The following is an 18,141-nucleotide window of genomic DNA, read 5'->3' as shown; positions in this document are numbered from 1 at the left end:
CCAAGTAATATTAAAGAGTAGGTTCTCTGAGAAAACACACCTGAAATTTCAAGTGGTCCTTGGTGTTTTGATAATCTACTCATTAAAATTATTCGGCCATAAGTCAGTATTGTTATAGTACGAAGTTTTACAGAATAACACTTTTGTTAAACTATGAACTTTTGTGGACAGTTTTAATGAAGGTTTAATTTTTATAATTAGCTGCCTGAATATTTTTGAAATAAAAATGGCATGTTCAACAATGTTAACACTTCATGTCATTTCCATGGAAACTTGACTGAAGTTTTCAGTGTAAACATTACAATTTTAGTATATTTGATTTGTACTATTTAAAGTATGATTTTTTTTTAAAGAGTTCAAATTATGCTTATTTAACAGTCCAGTTTTTTTGTTTTAAACATCTGTTTGTTAAGTAATATTATCTGTCCCTTTATCAGCATGAGACGACAGATTTACAACCATTAAACCATTAAAATTAACCATTTTACAATTGAGAGAAGATATGAAATTTTCACTCTGAAGGGTTTAGATTTAAGACTGAGTCTTGAAGCCACACAAAATTAATTATTTAGGAAAACAAACATACCTGTATGTGCAATTTTAGAAAAAAGGAATCCTTTTATAATTTTAAAACAAATAAGAAGAGAGTTTTTAAAACATGAATCACAATTCATATTTTAAAGATTTTGTTTTTTGCATGAAACAATACAATAAATTCAGCTTGGATAAGAAAACAATTCCCATCTCCATACTTTGCTTGCAAGGAAGAATATGACAATTTGCTCTTCATTCTAATTTCTGTTTTGATAATCAATTGACTGTTTGAAGGTGTGCATCATTATTGAAAATCACAGAAACCCCGAAAATTTCCTCAAAATTGAGCATTATTAGATCTTTGTAAGCAAGTGTGGACGCAGAACTATATTTCATTCAGATTGATATAAATGAAGTTAATTCTAATAAATTTTTAGTGCAAGGACCTATTTTTCAAAATTTGTAAAAATTGGGCAGATTTCTTGCAAGTTAATGATGAGATTTAGGAAAATTGATTTGATCTTTCCAAAATTTGTCATAAGGAAAAATAATAACAATAAAAAGTAATTTAATAAAGTTTCAAATTTATATTTTATATAGTGGTCACAAATTTTTGTTGTCAGTAAAATTTCAGCAATATTTTTTTTAAATTTCCAGAAGAATCCTTTTCATATTCCATAAGGAAAGCATGAACTAGTTTAAAGGTTTACTATAGAATGTTGTATGATTAAAAACATGCTTAGTAAAATAAGATGTAGCTGAAATTAAAAGCATGTTCAATGGAATTGTTGTTGTTGACAAAGAACTGATAAGATTTATATAGACTTTTCTGCATGCAGCAGAATCTAATTCAAAATTTTAGTGTTTTATTTCTAACAACGAATGTTGAAAGGGTATAATGATTTACCCTTGTCTTGCATATATGCACATGTAAATAATGATTTGATTACCGGTTATTATTGCATTTAGGGTACTTTTAACATAAAATATTGCCAAACATTAATAATGTTTAGCTGTCACAGTCTTAAATTATGTTAAAGTCTGTAAATAAAATTCAACAATTAGGCCACTGTAACCTACATTTCACACTTGAATGACTTTGGTTAATCTTAAGTTTAGGTCCATTCTCAAAGATCTACTGTATGATATCATTGATAATCTGCAGTCGTCTGTTTAATAAAATACAGCAACAATTCATCTCTTCATTTTTAAGGTCATATTAGTTAGGTCAGAACCTTATTCATGGCTAGATGTGTGGCCTGAGCCTAGAACAAGATATTTTGAGAAACTAAGGACAAAACACAACAAAAATTAAATAATCATTATGATACAGCTTATTCATTTTATTGACAAAATACTGAATTACTGTCAGATAACAGCGTACATTAATTCTGTAGTTGAAAGTTGAAAAGTAAAGAAATCAAGTGATTTGATGATTACAGAAGAACTTTATCAACCATTTTAGGGGCCTCAGTGGCTATGTGGTCTAAGTAGTGATCTACTGTATCGCTATAACCTGTCAACGCTGAGGTTGTGAGTTGGAACCCCACAGGTGGCAGGTGTGTTCAACTACAATCTTAATTGACTTATTTTTTCTGTCGAATGTCTGCAGTTCCCTCTTAACACTCTGGCTCTTCACCAGTAAAAGCTGACTGCCACCATATAGCCAATAGTGCTGAAAGTGGTGTTAAACATCAATCAATCAATCAATCAAAGTGCAGGAAGAACCACTAAGAATGGTACCAGCTATAACTTTAAATTGCTTAAATGGTACCTTGTACTTTTATTCTTCGTATATTCTTCTAAACTGACTGTCTTGTTTTGAAATTTTTAATTTAAGACAGAAGCGTACTCATCAGCATTATAGATGTTAAAGAATGATACAGTTATTATCGAGTCACAGACCTGTAAAAGTACCAGAAATAACATATTGTCTTGGCAGTCAGACAAACATTTTATCTAAATAGATACACATGTTATTGTGTAAAGAAGTGGGAGGACTGTTATTGATAATCTATTTGTTCTTGTGATGTTTGTCAGATTTGCCAGAACCGCTTATTGTAGAAAATGATCAACTGGTTGTTTAGTCACAACAGAAGGCAAAATACTGGCTAATACTATTTTGAACAGTTACTTAAATTGAGGACATTTTTCATGCATATAAAACATAATTTGATATAAGATATAAGTCACACATGAAGCATATTTGTTAACATTAATAGTGTCCAGTTTTAAGTTTGTGTATGCCCTTGCAGAAAATTAAACGCAGGCCAATATTTATTTTCGCACAACAGAAAACAATTGACTTTGCATACCAAAGTTGATGTTGCTTTATAAATTTTATTAGCGGCTAGGACAAAATTCAGGCAAGTCATAATTAAATCATAGAATGTATGATAAAATGGGTACACATATTACACAATACTTCACCAAAATTAGAATGATTTCAAACCTTTTTATTGGATTATTAGGCAAAACAAAAATAGATTTGAGTGTCCTGTTTCTCTAGCTATACCAAATTTGTATGCCTACCCTAACACATTTTTGCCTTTAAGCACTGTTGGTCCATAACATTAACCTATACACTGTAAATCCAGAAACTTTTGTGTGCATTTATTATTGCAATTGTTTAGTAATGAACACAAATGTAAGAATTATAGTTACCATTGCAGGAACTGGTGCATACAAAATGAAATAATGCTATCAAAATTTAAATTGGAGTTTTTACTTTTGTGACACATATCTTGTTGCAATATTTAATTTGCAATTATAATTTGATTGCAAAAAATTTCTGAATTTACAGAAGTCTTTATCAAAATTATGTGAAATTTTTAGAAATATTATATAAAATCTGTTTACATACTGGAAGCTACATCTGATTGTACCTACCCTATTAAGTATTTTATCTGTAAGGGGAGACAAGAAACAAGTATATTCTTGTGTACAATTTGGAGTTTAGTATGGCGTTCATTATCACTGAACTAGTATATATATTTGTTTAGGGGCCAGCTGAAGGACGCCTCCGGGTGCGGGAATTTCTCGCTGCATTGAAGACCTGTTGGTGGCCTTCTGCTGTTGTCTGTTCTGTGGTCGGGTTGTTGTCTCTTTGACACATTCCCCATTTCCATTCTCAATTTTATATATTTGTTTGGCCTTCTAAACTTTTTCTTCTGTTCTCCAGGTGTGAAGCTACCTTATAATTACCTTCATTAAAGGTAAATGACTTATTTCTAACATTCATTGTTATTGTTTATTACGTAGATGTTAGATAAAAAGCCATAAATTACAATTGTCTGTGGTTAAACCAACCATTAAAATTACTGGACTGGCAAATCATGATTCATAACTTTTCTGACTTTTTGGTCTGTATTTTTAAAATTTTAAATGATTGTTCATTAAAAGTTTTTGTGTTCAGGCAGAAGAGAGGTATTACTCCAAAAGACACTTAATTAATAGGCACCTCATTAATCCATTTTGCTTCTATAGTCTGAAAGCAAATTTTGTCCAAGGGCTTAGTATAACAAAAAAAAATTGCCTAGGAACTTGTACTATGACTATGATTTAGGTTAGATGGTGTCAGGTACAAGGGGAACACTATAGCGGTACACATTTATAATAATTAAATAAAAAACAGAAGACCAAACCAACTTTAATTGTATGGGTTTAAAAAATAAGACCCCCCCCCCCCTGTTCAGAAATTGGATATGTAATATTCCATATCCAAATAAATTCCTGGTAAAAATAACTTTAGATACCAAAAGATATTTTTAACATTTAAGGAATGGACTGGTCCCCTGACTAAAATCATACATTCATGCAACTCTGCAGTCAGCTCAATCTTATTTTTATCCACAGCTATTTATATTTTATTGTTCAGTATTAGAATCTCAATATTGCAACTGAACATTTCAGTTTCTAATAAAATTAACTTCAGCTAAAACGAGTATGTCTTTTTTTTTGTAATACATGAATTACATTAAGGGCTGTAGAGTATTATTATAGGAGTTGTAGGCTTACATTTACCTCTGTTTGCTTCATATAAGCAGTAATTCTCAGATTAACTTTCGAGGTTCTGGCAGCTAAGTTTAAAAATTAAACTGATTTAATCAGGTGGAAATATTGAGAGGGTGTGATTGTAAGACAATGAATATGAAAGAAAAAAATATCTGACTTTTGGCAAGTTGTCGATTGTTACCTTGGATATATTGAAGTGTGTCGAAACATAAATAATCAAGGTGTATATCCTCCCTTAAACTTCTATGCTGATCTATTATCTAAATGACTCCCCAGAACGTAATCTACTATAAACTATATGAAAGATTTCAACATATTCTATTTGATAAAATCATTGTTTTAATGAATTATCTTAAAAGATACTTACAATGTTGTATTTATAACGAGTCATGCTATTTTCTACAAATCAGTATTTTGCTGATGAGTTTTTGCCTCCTACATTAAATGTAACTTCTTGTATGAAAAGCTCTTTATCTGCAAAATATTTTCTGATGACGTCTGTTTTCATTCCTGTATCAGTTATATTTGTTTCTCAGGTAAAAACAAAGTTCATCTTCAGCATTAATTTGTTGAGCATCAAAAATAGTTGCATAGATACTGTCAGTTTTTCTGATGTAAGAACTTAATCATTTTTTCTTATTTCAGCATTATTTAAGAATTTAAGTGACAAGATATATAAGTAAGCACTCAGTCTCAGTTTGAGGAAACTTTCTAGTAGAGTTAGCTCTTCCAGTTTCTGGACAAAAAAAGATTTGAAAATTCTTGTGTCATGTCCAAAAATAGTAATGTTCACTTCTAGACTTCAAGGCTGTCATATTTGTGTTTTCCATTAACTTCTCTGGTTATCCAGGGTTTTCAATTATTTTCACTGAACATTCAATTAATCCATATTCTTTCTACAAATGTCTGAAAAGTAGATAAGTTGCTGACAGTTCCTGCCAATTATGCATCAAATTCAGTGATCATCATTCCGAGGTACTTATAACTAAACACTTAATAAAATGTACATGTGACATTGATATTTTACAGAAGAAACCTAGACCAGTATGTAGATACAAAGTAAGTGTAGAACATCATGTGGTTTCTGGGAACATATCATTGCAGCGCTTCTTCTCGTGGTGAAAAGTCATTTGCTGCCAAATTTTTGTAATCATATCGTGGTACACTACAGCTGAAGTGAATTATGCCATTTCCACCTGTCCATTCAGTTGTAAACCAGCTCTTATACCCAAATCGAAATTTTTAAGAAAGGGCGCACATTTTCTTTGTGGTTTAGGGCGTATTAACAACAAATACAAACTCTAATAAGAAAGGTTTAAGTAAAAAATAAAAATCTGACCTAAAAAGTATTAGATGGTTTTCAAAGGGAAGTATGATAGCACCCTCACACCCGCTCTGTGTACAGTCATGCAGGTTATTCTTAGATTATGTCAAAATATTTAATTCTCAAGCTTTCTCATTTTCCCAAGATATTTTGTATGTTCAAATTCAATACTCTTTTTGTTAAAGAAATGAAATGGAATATCCACTCTATAGGGTAGGTACATGGGGACCATTAAGATGTTTTGCCCACTCTGAGCCCAGGCTTTACAGCTTTCCAGTCATAAACATTTTGAGTATGATCATTGTACACCGGCTCAGAAATCAACCAGTTAAAATGCTCGATTTGCTGTTTCAAGCACAAATTTTGTACTTCGAGTACTTAGTAAAGTTTTATGACCAGAAGGCCAGATCCATAGTGGATGGGTGGAAATGTCATAATTTGTCCAAGTTGTAGTGTATTTGTCTTTTGTCTTTATATCAATCATAAGACCTCTACTAATAGTTGTAACAGATAGGTACACACATTTTATGATAACTCCATAGATGTACATGTCATTGTTATAGTTAAGGTGTCTATGTTTTTCATCATAACTGTTTTTCTAGTTGACAAAGTCTTTTAGCACAAAATGAAGGTTTGGTTAAATTTTGTAGTTTCTTGCACTATCAACATCTAAGAGAAAAAGGGTAAAACAAATTTTGTATCGATATAAAGTCTTTCTCTTGTCTCCAGATTTAGATGTCTTATACAATTCCTTGCCATTATATTATACCAACTTATATATTCAAATTTTTGATAGAGCCATTACAGTTAATGATCTCAAAGCCCTTAAGAAAATCCTGGTTTATGTATAATGAAGCTCTCAGTATTTTAATATTTTCAAGTGCAAAGGACCAAATAATCCAAAATATCTTATTTTGTTGGTTTGTGGACTAAGAGAAACTGTTGTTTACTTGTATAGGCCTTTCTTTGACATTAAATTCTGTACTTAAATTTGCTATATGAAGTTAGAGTTAGAATTGCCTGAAGTGCCATGTTTTATTCCAAAATGTAAAACCAATAATCAAATTTTAAGAGAGCCTTTCATTAGCATACAGTTATACCATTCTATGTCAAGGTCAAGTGCAAGGGTCTCTTTAGTAAGCAGAAAGGGATTCCAAAACTTACAAAATTCTTATATTCAAAGTTGCCTTAGTGGTCAACTCAATCGAAAAGTCAGTTTTTGACCCGTGGCCATCTACAATTTATTATTTTTAAGTTAAAGGTCACCCCTCTTATACATTGAGTGTTTATTTATCCTCAAGGTAAAACCTTTATAAACAAAAACATTTATCTTTTCTATTCTAGTATAACCAAGCATTCAAATATCAGTAATGCACAATTTCATATCTTATTGTTTTACAATTGATTAAAGTAGAACTGTATTAGCAGAATCAAATTCTAACAATTTATATGTATTTTATCAGTTAAGTGTTTTTTGCCCCATTGGCAGTTTTCTTGTTACTTGTTGCTCTTAGAGAGAACTGGAGATGTTCCAAGAATTTGGCAGTGATGGGTTTTATTCTGCTGAGGAGAATAACAGCTGATCACAATTGATGAAACTTACAATAAATAATTGTAGTGTTAATTTCATATTTAGAACATTAATGTGACAGATTAACACAATTATACAAATTAAACAGTTTCTATAGGTGTTGGTCAATTATAAAAATCTCATTTCTATATCTATCTTTATATATATACTTATCCATTTCCTTTCATTAAACCAATTATCACAGTGGTAAAAATTCTGTAATAAAAAGCCTCACTATTTACTGTTTTGAGATATTAATTAATGCACAGTAGAAACAAATTATTCTTGTATTTACAATGGTTGATTATGTTAAGGTATTACAGAACTTTTTAAAACAATTGTTAGCTCTTAAAATGGGCCAAGTGTGACAAGTTGATTCTGGCAACTTTACCTATATTGTTCATAGTTTCTGTAATAGCAATTTTGATTTAAACAGCTAATCATTTTTATGCCCCCACCGTAGCGGAGGGGGCAGTAAGTTTTACCCTTGTCTGTCCGTCCCTACGTAAGTACGTCCCAAAGTTGGTTTCCGTTCTCTAACTTTAGTTTGCCTCAACCAAATGTTTTGAAACTTATACAAAATGCTTATTACCACAAAACACAGATCAAGTTTGAATTTTGGTGGCATCACTTTAACCATTCTAGATATATTCCCCTTTACAAATGGAAAAATTGCTGAATTTTTCGTTTCCATTCTCTAACTTTAGTTTGCCTCAACCAAATGTTATGAAACTTATACACAATGTTTATAACCACAAAATACAGATCAAGTTTGAATTTTGGTGGTGTCACTTTTACTGTTCTAGAGTTTAATGTCCATTTATAAATGGAAAAATTGCTGAATTTTTCGTTTCCGTTCTCTATTACTTAAGTTTGCCTCTACCAAATGTTATGAAACTTGTACACAATACTTATTACCACAAAACTCAGTTCAATTACAAATTTGGGTAGCATCACTTTTACCGTTCTTCAGATATGTCCTTTTATAACTTTATATGATATGCAAGTGGGGGCATCATCTGTGTCCCATGGACACATTCCCCATTTATTTTAATCAGCTTTTGCAGCAATCAAATGACTGACAACTTACTAAAGTTGGTTAATTTACAAATGATTTTTGCATTTAATAACTCCCTTACTAGCTGATCAGAGGAGGGCTGAATTTGGTATAGCAGAGGTCTTTGATGACATCTTAGATTTCTCAAAAAAATTAAAGTTTTCTGCACTTACAAAAAGTGGGCAGCAAATTTGTGAGATATCATTTTAAAAATTAGTTTTTTGGGCAAATAATGTGCCAAATAATGTGTCAAAAGGGTGAGGAACTACTCCATTTTGAAAATCATGTTTGAGGTTTTAGTTTGGCAAGTAATAGAGTATTGCTGCAGTGTGGTTTAATTTGATTTGAAAAGTTTTACTGATTTTTGATTGATGATAATTTGTTAAACTTCTCCCTTAACTGATAATATGATATTGAATTATGTCAGTTTAACCTAATCAAATAACATGCACCTAACAATCATGATCTAACTGAAATTGGAATAACTGGAAAAGATGTTCTTATACCTAAGAAATTTACAAAGAATCTTAAGTCATTTTATACAGTTTTAGATTTAAGTTAAAATGTTAAGACTAATTTCAACATGTATTGTCCATTGAAATTTGCATACCGAATGTTTTCTTGTCTTTGTTAGCTAAAGGTTCAAAGAGCATGAAAAGGGGAGGGAAACTAGTTGTATGCATGCAGAATGTACAACTAGGTGGTAAATGTTAGACATTCTCTAGGGAACCTGTGTATACATATATGCCATAGAAATTATGGAATCTTGTGTTGATGACGTAACATTAAGAGTTTATTAAGAGATTGTTAGAAGATAAATGTCAGTTTTATTGGTTTAATTTTAGCCTATTTGTCTTTGTATGCAGAATAAAGTGTTTAACAACTTCTCCCACTGCAGTTCAGATTAAAACATGTTTATAGAGTGAATCATGCTGATGATGCACTTTAGATAAAACAAATTTCATTGTGAATTTGTGTTATATGATGATTAATATTGAAGTTAAAACACTTTTATTTTGAGAGGAAACTGCCAGTATTATAACAATGTCCAAAATCAGTAGTTAGGGTTTGTAAAAATAAGGAGATGTGGTATGATTGCCAATAAGACACCTGTCCATTAAAGACTAAAATACAAATATGTGAAAAATTACTGGTGAACAAGGAGCAAACACAAACTGTATAGTAAACTAAAAAAACGCCAAACAACTCATATCAGAAGTTTGCTGTCATTGAATATCAGCCACCCCATGCTTATGAAAATTTGCTAGAGAGAGCTGTTTTTGTTTAAAACATAAGATTTCTCATTTATTTCCTGACCATGAAATTTTAAAGTGAATTAGATAGTTTTTTGGTGTTCATTTGAACAGAAGATTATAGCTCAAAAATCACAACACTGTACACCCCAGTCACTCAAGTTCTATCTAAACTGCTATTTCACCTCTCCTTAAATTATGGCCTTTAAGACATTTAAAAATGTATGTTGATATAATGTAAATCATAAATTTTCCTTATTTGCACTAAGATTATAAGTAAATAATCACATAAGGTTAAGGATAAACTTAGTAAGTAACTTCTGGTTTACAAAGAAATTTGGCTACCTCTTGAAAGATCAGTATTTATTTGGTGTAACATGGTTATTTAAGGTATTAAGATACTTTAATAACGATCAGGTGTTAAAACTGTTATTACACCTACCGTTTTATTACACTAGTTGTTGTTGACCATTAAAGGGACGTAAATAATAGGTCAGGTGCTGACCAACTGTAATTATTTCTTAAGTAAAATACTCAAGAGTTATATTTTTGTTGCCCTATATTGGCAAGTTTAAGTAATAGCTAGCTTGAAATTTGAAAGTCCCTTTTTAGCTTACTTGACAAAAGGGAAACTAGGTAGTATGCATGTGCTTTGTACTGGAATGGATAAAGTGTTTCAGTGTAGTATTTGTAGATATTAGAGAAAGGGAGTTAGTAAATGCTTCTCTCTAAGTTTATTTGTAAGTCAGAGGAGCTCAGGGTTTACTGAAAACAAAACTTTAGAAACATTCTTTATACTTCTTTAATAACCATATATTGATGATAAGATCAGTTTCTGCAGACAATTGTTATATATGTTGTAGGTCTATGTGTTAATTGTAAGATTGATACTGATCTGACATTTTGTTTGACCTTGACCTTGACCTCATATCAATATTAATTTGTACATATTTGTCAGTATACATATATATGTTATAGGTCTATTTATTTTAATATGATCCAAAGATGGATGTTGATCTGACATCTTTTCTTTGACCTTGACCTTATATCAAAATATTAATATGTGGACATTAATATAAAAATAAGGAGATGTGGTATGATTGCCAATGAGACAACTATCCACCAAAGTTCAAATGAAGTGGATGTAAGCAATTGTAGGTAACCATACAATTGTAGGCACTGTGATTGTAGGCAACGATACGGCCTTCAACAATGAGAAAAACTTTAAAAAGACTGTTCACATGTAAAATATTTCTATGCCTCTACACTTTCATCCAGTCTGCAGTTTTATTTCTGTATCAAAAAGTTATTTTTAATTTTCATACCTAACAACAGATTTAAAATTCGATAAAACAATAAAGCAATTGTGCAATAATTTCCTCATCAACTTGAAATTGTTAAATTTTATTTCCTGTGATTGCTTTCAAGCATTTTGAATAAAGATTTTGATTGGGATAAGTTTCAAACTGTTGAAATTTAGTCAATTTATAACAGATCTAAATGATAACATATTGATTGAATTACTTGGGTATAAAAGTATGACATGCTTTATTTGCTGTATTAAATTTTAAAGAAAATAATATGTGGTGAATGAACATGGAAAAAAGAAGTACAAAAAAAAAGTATATCAAAAGAACAGCATTTATATTCAATATTGACAATCTTCATCTTAAAATTGTTCATAGGTCTTCAAAGATGGACGAAAACACTTGCAGCAAGGTCTAGCAAAGGAACTCTAGCATCAAATTCAGTGCTTTATGTTCCTTGGTAACCACTACATAAATCTTTAAATGAACATTTGTGGTTGTAGTAAAATAACCTGGAATACAAGGAGATTTGGGATTTATGTCATGGAGACAGTAGTCCAACAAAACAAATAACAAAAACACATCTCGTGGTCAACAAACAGTAATCAGACAACTGTAAGGACAGCTCTAAATCCTGTTTGAAAAAAGAAAGTTGCGAAGAAATAAAACAGAAAGCTATCAAAGATCTGCCATCAACATGAAATTTGCAAAATAATTTAAAAAATGATTAAGATAAGACATGAGACTACCACTTGCCAGTTTCCTGTCTTGGAATAGGCACCTGGATAAGTCAGGGGATAAACTAGTTTTTGGAGTTAACAACCCTCACACTCTTCAATCTGGATCTGTGGACTAACAAAATGCACATACAATAAAAGTCTGTCCTGGAAAAGCACTGTATGTAAAATTTTTGTGCCATCCTTCAAACTTTATCATTTGTTGTGGAACTTAATAAGATAAACCAGCAAGAAACAATCAGAAAAATCCATTTTTGTCATTTTTTTTCTTACTGTTTTATAAATTGTTGGTTGAATGAATGTTTGAAATTGGTTAAAAAATTTACTGTAAGCACATACATGTACATGTACCAGTTAGTTGGATTTGGCTATTTTTTTTTTAGTCTTTATTAGTTAAATAGCTCTTCAACTGTTTCGGTTTTATTTATCCTAAAGGCTTCCAAATATTCGGCTTTGAGCATTCCTGATGAAGGTAAATCCAGAAAAGCGCTTTGAACGCATGAAATTTATAACGTGTTGTTTTCACTTTTTAGTTAAGGGCATACAATACCGTTACAGGGGAAGTAATGACGTTGCTAACGTAAATTGTTATTTTCGCGACGTCAAACTGTGACTTATCAGGAAAAGATGCATTTTCCAACGGATTTTTATCATTCAGACTGATTTAACTTGAAAACGAGTTCATGGACCCTTCTTTTTTAAAATGACATTTGGTTTGACTACGTATGAAGATTATGTGTACCAATTTTCATGAAAAAGTCAATAGTGCAATTATTTTAAATTTGATAAATATACAGCAAAAAATTACGTTTTTTTTTCTATATTCTTGAACATTTGATAAATACGTCCACAAATCCGAATTTTGAGGAAATATCTGAAATTTCAACCTCAATTTACTCAAAAAGTAGCACATGATGGTATATTTTTTATTGCATATTTGATTTAATCAGGTAAAAAATAGCCTATATGCAAATTTTCATCAATATTTCATTACGGGATCAAAACTGTATCGTATGCCCTTAAGTATTGTCATCACAGAAACCCTATGTTGTTATGCATAGAGTTCACCTGTCAAGGATATAATGACTAAATGTGTATAGTTAAGGAAATTAAGCAATAAACTAATTGGCATTTTATAGGGAAAGGGAAGTAATTAAAACAGAACAAAAAAATGGTTTGTAAATTAGTGTTGCAATTGGTAAAAGATATCCAATATCTTCCCTTTTTAGCTAGAAAGACAATTTTATATGTATTGAAATTTGGAGGAAGAATTCAATTTAGATATTCTAATGTTATGAATACATGTTTTATGATTAAATATGATTTTGAGGTAGAGAAGTAAAAAGATGGGTTTAATATACAATCTACACACATTCCGGTAGCAGTAAAAGGCAATGAACATCTCATTTGCATGCATATTTGTCTTGTGTAATAATGTCACACCTTACATAAATTATATATCAAAAATAGGATATAAAAATGTCAAAATTTCATGCTTGACATACTTTTCTATTTCTGAAATTTGAATAAAATTGAACACTTGAAATATAATATATTGAAATTTAAATGATCCTACAAAAGTACAATTATGTAAAACTTATGTGTATTGGTGCACCTTTATGATATTGTCAGACTCTTAAGTGAAGGTCATTAACTTACCTTGTAAATTGTCAAACACAATTGAATTTAGTTCACACTCAAAAGTCCAATGGCAATATGCCTGAACCTCTGTATTCAGAAAATAAAATGGTATGGCCAAGTGCAAATTGATGCTAGAACGAGATCAAAGTTATATATATATATATTATAAATTGACTGATAGGACATGAATTCTCTGATGACTGCAGTGTCTTATAGTTGTCCATCTCTACTCAAGCTGAATTATTTTATGATTTCTTGAATATATTTTGGGGTGGGGTTAGATTTTCAACAATTTCATTTATGAAAGAGGAGTCATCATATTATTTTCAGAATATTCAGTTTGATTTCTTTTTTTTTCAGAGGTAGTACTCCAACTCAAACCTATGTATCAACACCTTCTGTAGGAGCCTATAACCTTCAGGGCTCTGGTCCTGCATCACCAGCTAGCAGTAGTCCAGGGAGTCAGGTAAGTCATAGTTCAATACAACTCAAACCTATGTATCAACACCTCCTGTAGGAGGCTATATCTTTCAGGGCTCTGGTCCTTCATCACCAGCTAGCAGTAGTCCAGGGAGTCAGGTAAGTCATAGTTCAATACAACTTAAAACCTATGTATCAACACCTCCTGTAGGAGCCTATTACCTTCAGGGCTCTGGTCTTACATCACCAGCTAGCAGTAGTCCAGGGAGTCAGGTAGGTCATAGTTCAGTACAACTCTAACCTATGTATCAACACCTCCTGTAGGAGGCTCTAACCTTCAGGGCTCTGGTCCTACATCACCAGCTAGCAGTAGTCCAGGGAGTCAGGTAGGTCATAGTTCAGTACAACTCTAACCTATGTATCAACACCTCCTGTAGGAGGCTCTAACCTTCAGGGCTCTGGTCCTACATCACCAGCTAGCAGTAGTCCAGGGAGTCAGGTAGGTCATAGTTCAGAACAACTCTAACCTATGTATCAACACCTCCTGTAGGAGCCTATAACCTTCAGGGCTCTGGTCCTACATCACCAGCTAGCAGTAGTCCAGGGAGTCAGGTAGGTCATAGTTCAGAACAACTCTAACCTATGTATCAACACCTCCTGTAGGAGCCTGTTGTAATTTCTGCTTTTTGCTATGTTTTTGTATAGTTATAAGCAAACATATACGACGGAAACTCTTTAAATTGACTAACTACAGTGTTGTCTGTCTTTCATCAGGCCTATGTTCTTCACGGTAATATTGGTAGCGTAAACTAGTGAATAATTCGTAGTTAAATAATATATTTATTACGGCACAATGCAACAATGTACAGACTAAACTATCGTAATATATTTAACATGTAATTTCCAACGTATTCTCAAAATACTTGTCTATAAATAGTTTGTCATGTAAATTTGCATAAATAGGCGGAGCTGATCTCAATAATAATATTTCGCATGTGTTTTTGGAACTAGGATAAGGAATTGCCAAACGATATGTGTATAGTAAATATTTTAGACCATGCGAGGCATACCGATATCTGCGCTGCTTCTTACCTCTAATGGAACCACCCGGGATCTTTGCATTTGCCAAAATGTAAACAGCAAAGACTGAGGAATTTGACCTTTGCACTGGTATTTATTTTTAAAATACTGGAAGTAAATATTCTAAGCCGGAACAGAAATGAAACGTCAAACGCTGACAAAAACATGGGAGTCCTCGACTCAAAATGATCCTTTCTTCGTAAGAAAATAGGTAAATCTATTAAGATAAAGCATATATTAACTTTAGCTTATGCTTCTTGTGTAGTTTTGGATCCATGCTTAGAATATTTACCAAATGGCTGTGCTTTGAACAGTACATGACGAAATTGCACCATTTTTGGCACTGATAATATAGTTAATAACTAAAAGTGTAACGTACGCTTTCTGTGCATTAAAAAGTCACAGAAACTATAAATACATATTATCACATTTTACACTCTCAAAACATAAAACTGATATTAAATCATTAATTGGGAACCACAAGTGCACATTTACAACAGAGCCTATAACCTTCAGGGCTCTGGTCCTACATCACCAGCTAGCAGTAGTCCAGGGAGTCAGGTAGGTCATAGTTCAGTACAACTCTAACCTATGTATCAACACCTCCTGTAGGAGGCTCTAACCTTCAGGGCTCTGGTCCTACATCACCAGCTAGCAGTAGACCAAGGAGTCAGGTAGGTCATAGTTCAGTACAACTCTAACCTTTGTATCAACACCTCCTGTAGGAGCCTATAACCTTCAGGGCTCTGGTCCTACATCACCAGCTAGCAGTAGTCCAGGGAGTCAGGTAGGTCATAGTTCAGAACAACTCTAACCTATGTATCAACACCTCCTGTAGGAGCCTATAACCTTCAGGGCTCTGGTCCTACATCACCAGCTAGCAGTAGTCCAGGGAGTCAGGTAGGTCATAGTTCAGTACAACTCTAACCTATGTATCAACACCTCCTGTAGGAGGCTCTAACCTTCAGGGTTCTGGTCCTACATCACCAGCTAGCAGTAGTCCAGGGAGTCAGGTAGGTCATAGTTCAGAACAACTCTAACCTATGTATCAACAACTCCTATAGGAGCCTATAACCTTCAGGGCTCTGGTCCTACATCACCAGCTAGCAGTAGTCCAGGGAGTCAGGTAGGTCATAGTTCAGTACAACTCTAACCTATGTATCAACACCTCCTGTAGGAGGCTCTAACCTTCAGGGCCCTGGTCCTACATCACCAGCTAGCAGTAGTCCAGGGAGTCAGGTAGGTCATAGTTCAGTACAACTCTAACCTATGTATCAACACCTCCTGTAGGAGCCTATAACTTTCAGGGCTCTGGTCCTACATCACCAGCTAGCAGTAGTCCAGGGAGTCAGGTAGGTCATAGTTCAGTACAACTCTAACCTATGTATCAACACCTCCTGTAGGAGCCTATAACCTTCAGGGCTCTGGTCCTACATCACCAGCTAGCAGTAGTCCAGGGAGTCAGGTAGGTCATAGTTCAGTACAACTCTAACCTATGTATCAACACCTCCTGTAGGAGGCTCTAACCTTCAGGGCTCTGGTCCTTCATCACCAGCTAGCAGTAGTCCAGGGAGTCAGGTAGGTCATAGTTCAGTACAACTCTAACCTATGTATCAACACCTTCTGTAGGGGCTCCAAGCATCAGGGCTCTGGTCCTTCATCACCAGCTAGCAGTAGTTCAGGGAGTCAGGTAGGTCATAGTTCAGTACAACTCTAACCTATGTATCAACACTTCCTGTAAGAGCATATAACCTTCAGGGCTCTGGTCCTACATCACCAGCTAGCAGAAGTCCAGGGAGTCAGGTAAGTCATAGTTCAGTACAAGTCACAACCACATGCAGAATAAAACCTCTATAGAGCTCTGGTCCTAACCAGTTGTGATGGACTTGAGAGGGGTGGATGCTGAATTTTTTAGATTTAAATTGAAAGAAGACAACTTCCTACATGTATGTTCACAACAAACTAAAAAAGATATCTTATCATCATCATTTAAAAACTTTAAGTAACAAAAAATCATTGGCTATCCCTAATACAGCCATTTTGGTCTGGTCACTATTTTTCATACAGTTATACATATTTATTACTAGAAACAGTATGACATTGAATTTAAATGAGATTTGTATACTAACAAATATTCATTATACCAAGCTTTTAAAAAAGAGCTGCAGGGTTTTTTTATCATGTAGATGGTATCAAATGTTTAAAAAAAATTGATAATCTATTTTAACATGAAATTATTATAAGGTAAAATGTTTTGGCTTTTTTAATTGTCAGGCTTTCAGTGTGTCAAGGAAAGGCTGAAGATTTGACCATTTCAGTTTTGAAGCTCTTATAAGTTGATGTAGCTTTCCAAATTATGGACTGATATTGAAGAGACTTCTATATAAACCCTGTTGGTCCAAACATACATATCAGTTTTATGAAAGATGTCATTGGGAAATAAATTGTGAAGTATCAAAATTCATTTTATTATTTACCAATACATTCACGAAAATAGGTTTGCATATCATCTGTACTTGTAGGGTAATTATCTTACATTCCTTGAGGACATTTGATAAATGTTTATATACAGGAAATAATATATATGTAATTAAACAAATCCTGTTTACTACAGATACAATCTTAACTTAACCTATTTAAGTTGTAGTTACATGTAAATGTTGAAATTATACTTATTGAGCTCATTTCTATGTGTGATAGTGTCATTACATTGAGTCTACTACCCATGTGTGATAGTGTCATTACATCGAGTCTACTACCCATTTGTGATAGTGTCATTACATCGAGTCTACTACCCATGTGTGATAGTATCCATTACATTGAGTCTACTACCCATGTGTGATAGTGTCCATTACATTGAGTCTACTACCCATGTGTGATAGTGTCCCCATGTGTGATAGTGTCATTACATTGAGTCGACTACCCATGTGTTAAAGTGTCCATTACATTGAGTCTACTACCCATGTGTGATTGCGTCCATTACATTGAGTCTACTACCCATGTGTGATAGTGTCATTACATTGAGTCTACTACTCATGTGTGATAGTGTCATTACATTGAGTCTACTACTCATGTGTGATAGTGTCATTACATTGAGTCTACTACCCATGTGTGATAGTGTCTTTACATTTAGTCTACTACCCATGTGTGATAGTGTCATTACACTGAGTCTACTACCCATGTGTGATAGTATCCATTACATTG

General features: G+C 32.9%; 1 protein-coding gene across 10 annotated transcripts in view; it reads left to right on the top strand.

The window, feature by feature from the left end:
- The window catches only part of LOC127708973 (PDZ and LIM domain protein 7-like), a 51,978-nt gene that overhangs the window by 10,596 nt on the left and 23,241 nt on the right, over nucleotides 1–18,141 (top strand). For 8 of the 10 annotated variants that reach the window (XM_052214211.1, XM_052214215.1, XM_052214214.1 and 5 more), the window contains 2 exons: nucleotides 5,578–5,607; nucleotides 13,798–13,903. In XM_052214211.1, coding sequence (XP_052070171.1) covers nucleotides 5,578–5,607; nucleotides 13,798–13,903 — 136 coding nt within the window. The remainder of the gene's footprint in view (nucleotides 1–5,577; nucleotides 5,608–13,797; nucleotides 13,904–18,141) is intronic. The other 2 variants (XM_052214212.1, XM_052214209.1) reach the window with 1 other exon arrangement.

The sequence above is a fragment of the Mytilus californianus genome, unplaced genomic scaffold, assembly GCF_021869535.1.
Source record: "Mytilus californianus isolate M0D057914Y unplaced genomic scaffold, xbMytCali1.0.p SCAF_7, whole genome shotgun sequence".
NCBI lineage: Eukaryota > Metazoa > Mollusca > Bivalvia > Mytilida > Mytilidae > Mytilus > Mytilus californianus.
The sequence above is the reverse complement of the archived record's forward strand: the minus strand, read 5'-3'. Positions and strand labels throughout refer to the sequence as shown.